Source organism: Archocentrus centrarchus, chromosome 17, assembly GCF_007364275.1.
Source record: "Archocentrus centrarchus isolate MPI-CPG fArcCen1 chromosome 17, fArcCen1, whole genome shotgun sequence".
Classification (NCBI taxonomy): Eukaryota; Metazoa; Chordata; class Actinopteri; order Cichliformes; family Cichlidae; genus Archocentrus; species Archocentrus centrarchus.
The window spans coordinates 7,765,873-7,779,589 of record NC_044362.1 but is presented as its reverse complement, the minus strand read 5'-3'; the positions used below and the strand labels follow the sequence as shown (position 1 = coordinate 7,779,589).

Genomic DNA, 13,717 nt, shown 5'->3' with positions numbered 1-13,717 from the left:
TTGATGATTTCTCAGAGATGTAAAGTGCTGGCTGAACCTGCACCTACTCAGCTTACCTGCTTAAAAACTTCTCCACACTGCACTTTTCACTGAGGTGGTCAGTGAAAAGGAATCCCATCTATTTGCCAATGCTAGCTCTGTTTCCACACAGAGCGCAGCTCCAAACTGATCTCAGCGCAGTGAAAGCAGAAAGCTAGTGGCAGCACGCTAATGCGCAAACAACCAAAAAGAAAAAAAAAAAAAAGCTGCTGGCCTCTCAACTTGTAGGATTTGCAGAAAGTAGCTTCTGTGGATATCAGATTCACAGCGTGGATGCTAAAATATCACTTACAAGAACCACAGACAGCTGTGAATGTGGGACTGTGTGTGTGTGTGTGTGTGTGTGTGTGTGTGTGTGTGTGTGTGTGTGTGTGTGTGTGTGTGTGTGTGTGTGTGTGTGTCATTGTATTTCTTCCAGGTGTCACAGCTGCAAGAGCTATAAAAGGTCAAGAACTCAGAAGCAGATGAGAAGAACAGCAGCGTTCCCCTTCTACAAACAGACCTGTTTCTTTAATGCTCGAGACTGTGTTTGTTAAAATCCCGGTGGACAGACTGCGTTTGAGAAGTACATTTATTTGCTCTTCAACAGGAAAAATGTTCTGATTTTGATATCAAGTATCTGTATCTACACCATCATGGCTTTGGAGGATATTTGCAGGCTCAAAGAGATGCTTGCGCAACACAGATGGTTTTCTTTTGCTCCTCTGGAGGACGCAGACGTGTCATTTCCTACGAGTGACTATTACAACCTAAGTTGGTCAAGCCTGAAGGGTGGGATTCCACTGCAATTTTTTATACCACCCTTACCGCACTCTTCCTTTTTCATCAACAGACCTTTTTCATCTTTCTGCCCACCCAAACATTCAGTGAGAGTCCACAGGCCTTTCTCTTTGGCCCATGGAACGACAACCCTGGGTTTCATCTTCCAAGGTGGGGTAATTGCAGCTGCAGACACACGTGCCAGTGCTGGGGGGCTTGTCGCCTGTCCGTTTGTTAATAAGATCACTCCTATTCACTCCCATCTAGTGGTCACGTCCTCTGGTAGCGGTGCAGACTGCATGCTGTGGGAGCGAATTCTGATTAGAGAGATTAGATTGTACCAACTGCGTCATGGACATCGCCTTTCAATACGTGCCACAGCTAAGCTCCTATCATCTATGCTCCATCCTTTTAAAGGCACTGAAGTGTGTGTGGCTCTTACTCTGTGTGGCTGGGATAAGCAGGAGGGCACCACTGGCTGTGCAAAGAGTTTGGAAGACTCATCCTTTACGACTGATGATAGCTCCTCAGCTGCTGTTAGTAACCAAAACATTACAGCAGCAACAGATTCTGCATCTTCTAACAGTGGCCCAAAGCTTATATATGTGTGCAGCGATGGAGCCCGGCTGCAGGGAGATGTCTTCTCTGTGGGTTCAGGGTCACCTTATGCTTATGGCATCTTGGACAGAGGGCTGAAGTGGAGCCTGAGTAATGGCGAAGCCATCTTACTGGCGAGAGAAGCAGTGTTCAGGGCCACTCACAGGGACGCCTACTCGGGGAACAATGTGGACCTTTTCCACGTCACAGCCCAGGGATGGAGCCAAAGAAAGAGGGAGGACTTGAAAGAAGAATATTACAGAGATAAGGAGAGGAGGGGAAAGAAAGAAGAGAAAGAGTGACAAAATTGAATAATAATCAATAATCAAAAGCATTTATGTGAGAGGATATAATGGCATAACATACATACTTGAAAAATGCACGGAGCCTTTATTATTATTGATATTATTAAACAGTTTTTCTTTTACCACATAATTTGTTTAACCTGCCACAGACACCAACCCGCCACAGACACAGGGGGCGCTGTGTGATTTTGCCATCATAACACAATAAAAAAAAAAAAAAAATACTGCCACGGCGGAAGTTGCTTGTTCATCATACATTTTCAAAGATGGCTCTTGCTAGTGTGTTGAGCAGTGATTCTGCCGATTTTTCCTTTGAAAGTGGTCAGCCCTTTGCTTTTGGTTGTGGACCCGGGCCGAGGGGTCTGGAGTTAGAAGCTGCGCCCGGGGACAGCCTCAGTTTTGCCGTTAAAAGCCCGCTGTGTTCCGGAGACGAGGATGGCGTCGAAAGGAAGATAGAGTTTCTGCACGGAACCACCACTTTAGCATTTAAAGTAAGTTAACGGGGCAGTTATTGTAGCTCTGAGGGATAAGAGGGCTGCTACTAGTTGCATAGCGGTTGAAAATAGGCGTTTAATAAGTAATTTTGACTTTATATATCGTGCGCTAGGGTTTCTATAGCAGATTGTCTCTGATGTTAGCATGCTAGCGTGGCTACAAATCGCTTTCTCATGACAGGCAGATGTGTCTTGGTACACGGGAGAGGTGATGCGCGGCTGGCACTTCAGGAGTAAACGGAAACAAAAGAAATCACGAATTACGTGGACTTACGTTTACGCTCCTCAGTCAGTTTTGAAAGCAAAATATAGCTGTGGTTCAATAATGACATTACATGTTTCTGTATAATGCGAAATCTGGCGTGTACTACTAGAAAAGTGCAGCAGGCTTTACGTTTTGATGGTTACATCTAAAAAGAGATGCCCTAACGTCTTTTATTTCCAAAGTGATATGTACTGTAATCTATAAAAAAGTACTGCATCCAAAGGAGAGCCTGACCGATGCAGGATATTTGACCAGATATTAAAGGGAATTTTAAAGAAACTGGGTCTTTTTATATACTTGACATGTTCGGTTTTATATTGAAAGGGGAAATGGTTGGTTCCTTGTTTCTTAACTTTCTCACTCTGTTCTGTACAAACTAATTATTTACCCTGAGCTTACTTGTTGAGTTTACACCACATTTTCGGTCCTATTCTGTTACGTGTTCTGCAGACACTGTTTACAGTGTTGTAAACAGTGGAGGGAAGCCCAGCTGCTGGCAAAATTACACAGTGAAGCCGTTTTTGAATTACCTCGAGTATCTTTTTAATGCAATACGTGCTGAAGAAAGTTCACCTATTGGCAAATGTACAGGCATATATGCTGAAATAAAACTGTAATCAACAATACCTGCTAACTATATATCATTCCAAAAGACTGGACTATTAAAATATTATTACATCTTTGTGACCACTTTTGTTAACACAATTTGGAACAAATTTCTGTCAACACTAATAAAAATGCATACTTTAAAAAAAAAAATTTTTTTTTCATGTCTACATTTATGTAGTCCATATAACTCAACATCACATGATGTTAGAGGTCAAAATGATCTGGCTTTAATATGTTCAGTGATATCACAGGCTTTTACAGCAGGAAGAAGAAGAGCACAAAAATTTTCTTATAAGATAATTGTATCAAATGTATAAATATATGTTGCTTGAATTAAAATCTTTTACTTTCTGTGAATCTTCCTTTTAACTGTGAGTTCTCCATCCCTGATCATCTGAATGGTAAAGTTAAAATAGGCATAAAACTGTTGGAAGAAGATATTAAGTATAATCAGTCGTGACCACGATGTGCACAATAAAGTAAAACAAGCACACATGCAAAAAAGAACCATAGAAATCACTCGAAAGTGGAAATGCTCCTTTGATGTTGTAGGAACAGAGATCAGTGTAGAAAATCTGAAAGCACTGATGACTGATTTAAAAAAGATAAATGTGAAAAGTGTATTTCTAGGAAATTTAAGCCATGCTGCTTTTTTGTGCTATAAAGATTTGAGCAGTGTCCCTGATGATACTTTTTTGTAATTAACAAACCTTCATTAAAACACCTAAATTCCAATAACAGGTTTATAAATTGACATATGTATACATAAATATTCTCTGTGCTGTGGAAACCACTGATTGAATACATTTAAAACAGCACGAAAGAGGCTTGCTGGTGATTTGTCATCACAATGAAAGCAGCCATTGTAGTCTTCTCCCTCAGTTTGTCAAACACTGTAGAGAAGTGTAAATACAGAACCATATCCCTGCTGCTGGTTTTTGTCTCTTCAGAGGATTTGTTGATACAAGAAAAAGATAAAAATAACGCCATCCTTATCCCTTAATCCCTTAATGAAAACATCCCCCACAGACATCTCCCTCTGACTGGCCAAATCTGTTGTCTACCATACTTGCTTCTGTGACTGTCAGTTCACTGATAGAGGATTTTAGAAGGAAGAGCAAAAGTCTTTCCTCTTATCCAGCAGCTTTCTGCTAGAGCTGAACCATATATTGCACCTCTCTGACAGCTGTGGAGCAGCAGCTCTTTTTTGCCTCATTTAGGCAGAACTGCTGCAAGCGATCTCTTACTTAAATTTAGAGCAAGTGACTCTATTCTGTTAAAAGCTGTGGATGGAGGGGAGAGCATTAAAATGTATTATGCTCTGATAAAGTAGTGTAGCTGTTTAACAGAGGCACCGATTGAAATTCTCTGACACTACTAATGTTTAAAATAACAATTTGGCAGCCAGCCAGTGCCCCTTGCTTTTCACTGTGTAACCCAACAGATAAATATTGGTTATTGACATCAGTAAAGGCCATCTTTTTTTATTTGACATACAGATATCGGTCAATGGGGCCAATGTTAACTGTTGGCATCCCCTATATTTTGTACTGAACCTAATATATGTTAAAGGGATTCATACATAAGTGGTGCTGTAATCTGTAATAATAGGTTAAGCTTACTGTGTCATATCCTTTCACTTGCTCTGGTTTGTGGTTTTATGAAGCATTTTTTTGGTAAAGAATTTGTTGAAATGTGGCTGACCCGACCCATCTCTTGACTGTTGTTCCCTCTCTCAGTTCCAGCATGGAGTTATTGTCGCGGTGGACTCTCGGGCCACAGCAGGCTCCTACATCGCCTCGCAGACGGTGAAGAAGGTCATTGAGATCAACCCCTACCTACTGGGTACTATGGCCGGAGGAGCTGCAGACTGTAGCTTCTGGGAGCGCCTGCTGGCCCGCCAGTGTCGCATCTACGAGCTGCGCAACAAGGAGCGCATCTCAGTGGCAGCTGCCTCCAAGCTGCTTGCTAACATGGTGTACCAGTACAAAGGCATGGGACTTAGCATGGGAACCATGGTCTGTGGCTGGGACAAGAGAGGACCAGGTAACATCAGCAGCTATATTTGACATACACATCTGGTTTTTGTCTGGTTATATACTGATCCAGATAGAATTTTTAGTACTTAAAAAGTAGCAGTATCAAAAATGCAGTGCCTTTTTTAGGTTGGCCTTGGTTTTTAACATACTTGTACTTCATTTGTAACATAAGATTGTAGAGCAGAACAAATATTCTACAACTTTCAAGTTGACTGAAAATTTTGATATTTTTTTTTATGATATTTTGTCTTTTTTTAATTCCTGTGATGAAGTAAAAAAAACAACAAAAAGGCCCTATGGCAGCTGGGACAGGCTCTACCCTGAATTGGATAAGTGGAAGAAGATGGGTGGAAAACAAACACATATGTAGTTCTCAGACTTGACCACTAGGTGATACTGCAGCCTCTCTTTTGCCTTGCGTTGTTTTCTACCTTAAGCTGTGGCTTTTGAATACCACACAGTGTGCGGCTGTACATCACAGAAGGTGTGCTTAAAGAGGCCGCCACAGTGACACAGTAATGGGAAATCGATGAGGCTGGGACTACAGGCCAGTGAGAACACGGTGGGATGATGGACGTTGGGTCTCGGGTGTGGACAACTGGGTCGTATGCATAATGGCCATACACCCGCTGAGATCGATAGTGGCTTTGTCAGGAAAGCTGAGAGGTCTCCGTGAACAATGACAGGCTGCCGGTATGCCTGCAAATGCAAATGACACGTGTTAAATCCCAGGCAATCAATTGGGGAAATAATGATCCCTGTATAAGTTCAATAGGTGTGGGGCTTTGCCATGGTTCCCACAATGCTAGTGATTGAACGTAGAGGTAAATGTCATGTAAATTAAATCAATCACGATTAGGTGGGAAGCTCATTAACCGGCTACAATCATGTCAGGCACTTATTCCCTTGATGAAGTGTCTTAAGCTCCATGCAGAATAAATCGAATAAAAGCGATGTTGAGGAGCTTGACAAATATGGCTCAGTGTAATAACATTACATGTTATGACACTCATAATCAGGGCATGGTTAATGCTTGATAGCTGGATAGCAGCTTTGGTTTTGACAGAGAAGTGTCTGTACCCCGTGTGGCACCCCCTAGTGCTCTCTCCAGAGACATCAAGGCTTCGTAATGAGATGACGTGATTCAATGAAATGTAGCTTCATGGCAAAAAAGCCGAACAATGTTTGATATGAGGCCTCATCAAAGAAGACCCATGTGGCAGTCAGTTTAGAGCCAGTCCCAAGTGGCTGATGTAATCGCTTTTTCTTTTTTCACCTCTGTAGAACTGCTGCTGTCTTTTTACTCCTGAGCCAGTCATGAATTCTCGGGGGAAGGGCAGATGACAGACACTGACCTATTTGTTGCTAGCCACCTATGCATCCTCACTTGCATTGAAATAACTGTCATTGCATGCAGCTGCACTGGCTGCTGTTTTTAAAAAAAAAAACAGGCTCTTCAAGCACCTGTCAGCTGATTGATGGAGTAGAAGGAGCCTCTCATGGCTGCAACGCTCCACCATCCAAACGACTCTTCCACTTTAATGTGTGCCTTGTGAATTAACCCCCCCCCCCACAGACACACTTTTTTTTCCTGAGCGCTCATCATCGGCTGCATGTGTTTCAGACTGTTAAATGACATAAATGATGATGCATTGGGCGCTACAAAGATCCCAGGTGTTTGGGGGGGGGGGTTTAAATGGATGTGGGAAGTGTTTTTTGGGTGCCGCTCTGCTACTATACTTGGCCCTCCTAAAGAGTCCTCATCCACCTCCGTCAACTGTGCTACTCAACACAAGAGGCTGCCTTTACAACTCTCTCTGCTTGCCCATTATGTTTTTAACGAGTCCCTCACAGTTTTCAAGAGGAACAGGCAGGTCTTGGAATGGCAAATTACCCCTGTGCATAGGCAGGCACTGGATGATTATCATGGCAAGCTAACGACAGGCTGAGGAAGCTACAATTTACCAGTTGAAAGCAATGGTAAGTTCTTTTTTTTTTTTTTTTTTTCCCCCAAAAAGCAAGTGGCTCTCTATCCTTAATAGACTGTCACTAGTTTAGCTCTGAATCTCTGCAAGCGAGGGTTTGCAATCTGAGGGCATTTTGAAGTGTTTTTTAATGTGGGAGATGAGAGATAGCGGTGGATATTAGGTAATTTTCCATGCATGTGTTCCTGCGTTTCTCTGTGCATCATTTTCACAGGTTTGGATTTGTGAAAGCAGTATGAAAAACATGCCTTTTGCAGGCTGTCTTTTTACCATCTGCAGGCTGGCTGTGGGCGAGCTCACAGGCTGGTGCTAGTCACCCATTGCACGTCACTCCGGGATGAGGCCTAGCAAGTGTGTCATAGCGCGGAACAAAATGTCTCGCATGTGTCCACAAAGCGTGGTGTGGAGCAAACTGTCCCTCACAGGTCCATCAGAGCATTGTGAGTCTGCAGTGCACATGAGATTACAAGTTTGGGGTGGGGGTAGCTTGAGCCTCCATGAAAGGTGAAAGAAGTGTGTGCGCGTGTGGAAGGAATGTGCAGCACTTGTTTGAAGTCCACAGGATGTGAGCACGCTGTTGTTCTTTGCCGTCCCTCGTGAGGTACGGGATGCTGTTACCTGTGCAGCTCAGGTTGTGGGTCGATAGTTAATTTTTGGCCTGTTTGCAGGAATCAATAAGATTCAGAGCAGGGCCCCTGGGCAGAAGGCACTGTGGCCCCCGCCTTGTCAGCAGGTTTCGCGGCCGGCTTCGTTTTACTTGAAGAGGATGCAGCTGTTTATATCTGCCAGCCTTCACTTGGAGAGGTTGCAGCTGTTCGTATTCTCTCTCTGGAGGACATGGCGTGCGTGTGCATTTATAAGATTGCGAGTGGTTGTTTGTGGGAGCGCTGCGGTGTTAGATGTACGCCATCTCAGTTTTCCTGACAAAGCCCAACACCTGAATCCAGAGAAATACAACTCCAGTTTCCTTTCCTCTTTGCCTTCCTGTCTTATTGACCTGCCTGCTGTCCTTTCTTTTTAGGATTGTACTACGTCGACTCAGAGGGGAACCGGGTGTGTGGCGACTTATTTGCTGTGGGGTCAGGCTCCATGTACGCCTACGGTGTGATGGACAGCGGCGTGCGGCACGACCTGACAGTGGAGGAGGCCTGCGAGCTCGGCCGGCGTGCCATCTACCAGGCCACGTACCGTGACGCCTACAGTGGAGGGCAGGTCAACCTGTACCATGTCCATAGCGAGGGCTGGACCAGGGTCTCCCAGGATGATGTGCTTGTGTTGCACCACCAATACAAGGATCAGGCGTAGCTGCAGAAAACAACATAATGTAGGGTGGGGTGGGGTTGGGAGAGATCAGGGAAGGGGTAGGAGTTTATTCTAGTATCCAGTAATTACCAGTTCTGACATGTCAGTAAGATAAGACACATAATAAAAAGGACTCATCTGCAGATTGACTTTGACTCACATTTCTTCTGTGACTTGTTGCTAGCTTCAAGCCTTTATATTGTACATTTTTAACAATGCGAGTGAGCTCCACTCACCCTGCACAGAGTATGATTTGAGGGCTGCAGAGACAGGGCCGATGACTCAAACATGCTTTAATACAGTGTGGGAGTAGTGTGGTGCTTGCCCTACATACATTTCATTTGGATTGTACTCTTAGAAACTACATCTCCTCCTTCAATAAAATCTGTGATGTTCTCTTTTTTTTTTTCTTCCCAAGACTCGTGTTTTTGTTACTTTGTGGGAGAGCCGGTTCTACCTTTGGGTCACGAGATGGTGAATTGTATTTCTCAGAATTTCCTATTTACGCAAATGTATAGTGTTATCTCTTCCTTTTCCTTTTGATGTAGTCGTTTTGCCTCTGTTTGTGTTTACATTTTGGTCATGTGTTCCTCCAGCTGTGGGGATTTGGTGGTACATCCAAAGCCTGTGTAGTCTCCTCTATATGTTTTGCATTTATTAGTGGGGAGTAGTGCTGTCTAAATACTACTATTTAATTGTGTACCACCAGCCTCAGTAATTGTGCCTCCTGAGTTGTAACAGTGTGTTTTCTTCCCCTCATTGATAATGTTCCTTTCCTCCACTCACGTTGCACAAATGCGCCTTTTAATTGGAAGGGGAAATTTATTCTTTAATTCCTCCCTGACACCCTTAGCTTCTCGATGTGCAGTGTTGTGTGCCACCCTGCCACGGTGTTTTACAATGTAACGACCTGCGCTGGCAGTGTGTCCCCCTCCAGCGGTTTTTATGGCTTGGAATAAACACTAATAAAGGGGAAGGGGTAGACAGCCGAAGCCAGTGCACTTTCAAACCGTGGTTAAAAACTAGTTTCACAGGTGACTAGTTAGCAGATGGAATAGAAATGGGATTTCGATAAATGGAAATGAGCGAGCCTCGTCTGTGATGCTGCTCCTGGTAAATGAAGTGATGGGAATTGCAACATCAATAGAAGCAGATACTGAAAGAGTGACGATGCATGCGTCCATGGAGAGGTGCGGAAATGGAGCAGATGTGTAAAATTTGAGTTAAAATCTGAGAAAACCAGCACCTTAACTGTCTCCTCCAGCTGGCTTCAGGGGTTAGAGGACTGATTTTTTTTTTTTTTTTTTTTTTCCCCTCAGAAATGGATTGAATATGACTCAGAATAGTGGATAAAGACTAGGTCCTCCAGTGCCATTAAGTATCCAGTGCACTGCATTGTCATCTAAGTAGGAAGGCTTTTCTTGATAAAAATAGCCAGCTTTTAGAGGCTGCACTTTTTGTCCATAATTGCTTGTTGAGATATCATTCAAACAAAAGCACAGAGGAACGTGTGCATGTGTGTGTCTACATGGAGAGATTGAACCGGGAAAATTAAAATCCAATATTATTTGCTCCATCAATGTAGTATATTTAATAACCAACCAGAATATCACTGAAGTAAATTGATCAACTAGGCAATGTTGGTAAAAAAAAAAATTTTTTAAGCCTTTCTTGTCTGCGAGTCAGATGACGTTATAAATCTAATTTTTATTAAACAGAGCAAAAAACAAAACAAAAATCACTTTACAAAGTGATTTGCCATGGTGGATGAAATATGCTGTTTTGAGATTTGCCTACAGCTACTCAGTCATACAATAACAGTCCTGTCAAGCAGGGATAACAGTAACAGTTTGGAGCAGTATTTGGAAAAAAAAAATTGTCAGGAGAAAACCAGATTAAACCATAGATGTAACCTAAGGGTGTAATCAAAGGATGACACCCAAGTTTCCCACAATGGTAACAGATTGTGACCGTGAATTTGAATAGAATAATTACACTGCCAGGACCGACCGATTACCATCTCCGTCATAACTCTCTGTAACAGGAGGAGAAATTGTAAGGCGTTCATATTATGATATAGAAAAAAAGAAATCATGTAGGAATGTTGCTACTTTTTGTTCTTTGGGGTTAAAGATTTGCGATAAAAGTTGTCCATATGCTTTAAATAAAATTGCTTTACATTCAGCAAACTTGAAATAATCTGATAAAGTCCACTTGGTTCAGAACGTAATGAAAACCTCATCGTTCTCGCAGCCCACAGACTCAGGTGATCCCACTCTTCATCCAGTGCCACAAAGTTGATATTAGCAGTGAAATAACAATGGGTTGCTTTTAGTGTTAATTATCAGTTTAATCACTTCAAGCACCATCATGAGTTGAAAATTGAAATTTCTCCAGTAACCTCTTTGAGCACAAATATCTGCAAAATCAGGTCATTTAAAAACGCTTAACATTCTTAACTAATGTTATGAATGTCCACAGTGTCATCTGTAGTGAGAGTAGGGAAGAGGGGGGAGAGAGCCTAGAGAGGTGGAGGCATGCACAAGAGAAAAGAGGATCGAAAGTCAGTAGAAGCAAGACAGGTGGAAAGGTGGTGAAGGTAGAAATTAAATACCTGGAGTCAACATCCAAAGCAATGTACAATGCACGAGAGAGGTGAACATGAGAGTGCAGCCAGGGTGGAGTGGGTGGAGATGAGTGTCAGGGGTGATTTGTGACAGAAGGATAGCAGCAAGAACAAAAATTAAAAGTTCACAGGATGGTACTGAGACCTGCTATGATGTATGGAAATAGTGGCACTGACAAAAAAGGAAACTGAGCTGGAGGGGGGCAGTTTTCATTGGGAGTGACCAGAATAGACAAGATTAAAAATGAGTACATCAGAGGGACAGGACAGGTTTGGAGGCGAGGCTGAGATGGTTTGGACATGTGCAGAGTGGATATATTGGACAAAGGATATTCAGTTTGGAGGAGGCAGGGGGAAATGAGGAAGACCACAGAGAAGATTGATGGATGTAGCAAAGGAGGATGGACATGGTCACTAACAATGATGCACAATTGGTACTAAGGGGCCCAGAATGTGCTAAGAAAATATCCCCCACACCATCACACTGCCACCAGCCCGAAGCATTGATACAAGCCAGACCAGCCTGTCTGGCACCGACAACTATGCACCATTCAAATTCACTTACATCACCTTTCTTCCCCATTCTGATGCTCAGTTTGAACTTCAGCAAGTCATCTCGTCCGTGTCCACATGACTGACTGCATCGTGCTGCTTTTTACATTAATGAGCTGAACAAGTGTACCTAACAAAGTGGCCGGTGATTTATAGATTAGGAAGCCACCACATATGACCTAGGTCATTTAAAAGATGCTGAATCCTTTTGGGCGTGTGATTTTGTTTACAGCTTCAGATCCATAAATGTGTATTTACTGGGGTGCACGTTCTTGTCTGCCCTTTAACCTGTCTTGTCATGCAGAGAGGAAACACCTCTCTCCTGTGTTTTTTTTTTTTTTTTTTTTTTTACTATGTGTGGACTGATCCACCCTGTCTGTGTGTGACCTTGGCATTGGATCAGCAGACTGCAGGCAGCATGCAGCGCCACTGTAGACAGTCATCTATGTCTGGCAGAAAGATTGCAGGTTGTCAACAGGTATTTTCAGAATAGCTGCTATTATCTGTACCAGCTTTCAGAATATTTTCACAAATCTTTGCACTCAGGAAAAGATGGTGACACTCTGTGAAGGCATGACAAAATTAAGAAAATTGATTTTTTTTTTTTTTGCCTAAATTAGACTGAATGCTATGAAAAGGACCAGCTGGCGATACTGAAGGATGCCAGGACTATGATTTTCACACTGTCAGAAAATAACCCCTGTGCCTACATTATGCCATCTGTCAGGTGGCCATATATGATTTCACTTCACGATACCAGATCATATCTGAACGCAGTCCTGAGGGGGCTCTCACCACCCCCACCCCCCACATCCCGGATTCACAGACACCTTCTGTGTGAGACATTATTTCCTATGATTTAATGCTCGGACTTAGTAATTGGATCTTCAAAAGGAAAAACACCCACTGCAAGAGTGCACGCCTTTAGTGATTGAGTATCTCGCAGCCATTGTTTATTCCTGTTGATGCTTCACCCTGACGGAAAAACAAATGAGAAGTCTATTTGGCTTGGGTAATGATTCCCGGCTGGCTGCCTCATGTCCACCCCGAAGGCTCTCCGGGTGTCATATAATCAGTACACCCAAGTCCTTAAATGCATGCCAATTCTGACAAACAACAAAGCTGGCATGAAGATAATTGTGTTTGTGGACTCTGCGCATCCCTTTCCTCGCTGGCGCAAGAGGCAGCCGCTGCCTCGCCTCGTTTGAGAGGTGTTGTTTTTCATCCCTTGCGATGACAGCCACACTCTTGTCATTCCTGCCGCATGCTTGCCATGGCCGCCTCGCTCTCCTCGAGACTGTTCTTATTTTTTTTTTTCTCTCTTTGCCCCCCCATACCCCCCTTACCCTCCAACCCCTCTTCCTTTTTTTCCCCCTCCAGCAATGTTTTTGGCAATTTCTTTTTTTTTTTTTCCTTGACTCGATTAATTCAGTGACATGAATGAAAACAGCTCGGCAAAGTAAACAGCGGAGCCCTTGAGTTCTGTCCAATCTGAGTCAGTACTTGTTCGCTTCCCAGCAGGCACTTAGGAGCCTCTGCCAACACCTCTATTGCCGCTCTTGATGATGATGATCATGAGGGTGATGGTGAGGATGAGGAGGATTATAGCCCCCTACTATTAGTGCAGACTGTGCCTCAAGAGGCCCGAAGCGGTCGGCTGTTTATCCCTTGTCATGACACCTGACTGTATAAATGGGACCTGTCTGTTTGTTTTATCGTCAACAGCACCAGGCCTTGCCTTCCAGGCAAACAGAGACAGGGTCAGGGAGACTACAGCTAAAGACTTGGCTTTAAGAGCAATGGTAGCTGCCACGGTCACTCCACTTACTCCCATGTGGCTTCTGGCTTTTTTTTTTTTTTTTTTTTTTATTGCACTACGTCCTTTAATACGTGGTGACCACGTCCCTCAGGGCAAGAGAAGTGAATTGCGGATTCTGCTGTTTCACAGTATCAGTGCTTTTTTTTCCCCTTGGCTTCTTGCTATTTCAGTGGCACTTCACTTCTGGTAATGTGAACACTTACATTTGTTAAGGTGACGCACCATTACCGGGTGCTGTGTTTTTCTATTGACTGACCTTGTGTAGTGGTTGAAATGCTGTCATTTGCTTCTACAATCTTTATTTGTTGAAAGTTTGAATTGCAGCT

The 13,717-nt window shown here is 43.3% G+C and overlaps 2 protein-coding genes across 2 annotated transcripts; both read left to right on the top strand.

Moving 5' to 3' along the window:
* The first annotated feature begins 674 nt into the window (after window positions 1–674).
* psmb11a (proteasome 20S subunit beta 11a) lies at window positions 675–1,697 on the top strand. Its single transcript, XM_030751517.1, has one exon. It carries the CDS (start codon window positions 675–677, stop codon window positions 1,695–1,697), a length of 1,023 nt encoding a protein of 340 aa, XP_030607377.1.
* A 235-nt stretch (window positions 1,698–1,932) lies between these two features.
* Window positions 1,933–8,813, top strand: psmb5 (proteasome 20S subunit beta 5). Its single transcript, XM_030752404.1, has 3 exons — window positions 1,933–2,191; window positions 4,808–5,114; window positions 8,114–8,813. Exons 1-3 carry the CDS (start codon window positions 1,967–1,969, stop codon window positions 8,395–8,397), a joined length of 816 nt encoding a protein of 271 aa, XP_030608264.1. The 5' UTR covers window positions 1,933–1,966; the 3' UTR covers window positions 8,398–8,813.
* The last annotated feature ends 4,904 nt before the right edge of the window (window positions 8,814–13,717 follow it).

Bases quoted from the DNA above. Each gene is read 5' to 3' on its own strand.
- psmb11a (XM_030751517.1), top strand. From the start codon at position 675: ATGGCTTTGGAGGATATTTGCAGGCTCAAAGAGATGCTTGCGCAACAC.
- psmb5 (XM_030752404.1), top strand. From the start codon at position 1,967: ATGGCTCTTGCTAGTGTGTTGAGCAGTGATTCTGCCGATTTTTCCTTT. The intron at 2,192-4,807 runs GTAAGTTAACGG...TCCCTCTCTCAG, and splicing joins CCACCACTTTAGCATTTAAA to TTCCAGCATGGAGTTATTGT. The intron at 5,115-8,113 runs GTAACATCAGCA...CTTTCTTTTTAG, and splicing joins CTGGGACAAGAGAGGACCAG to GATTGTACTACGTCGACTCA.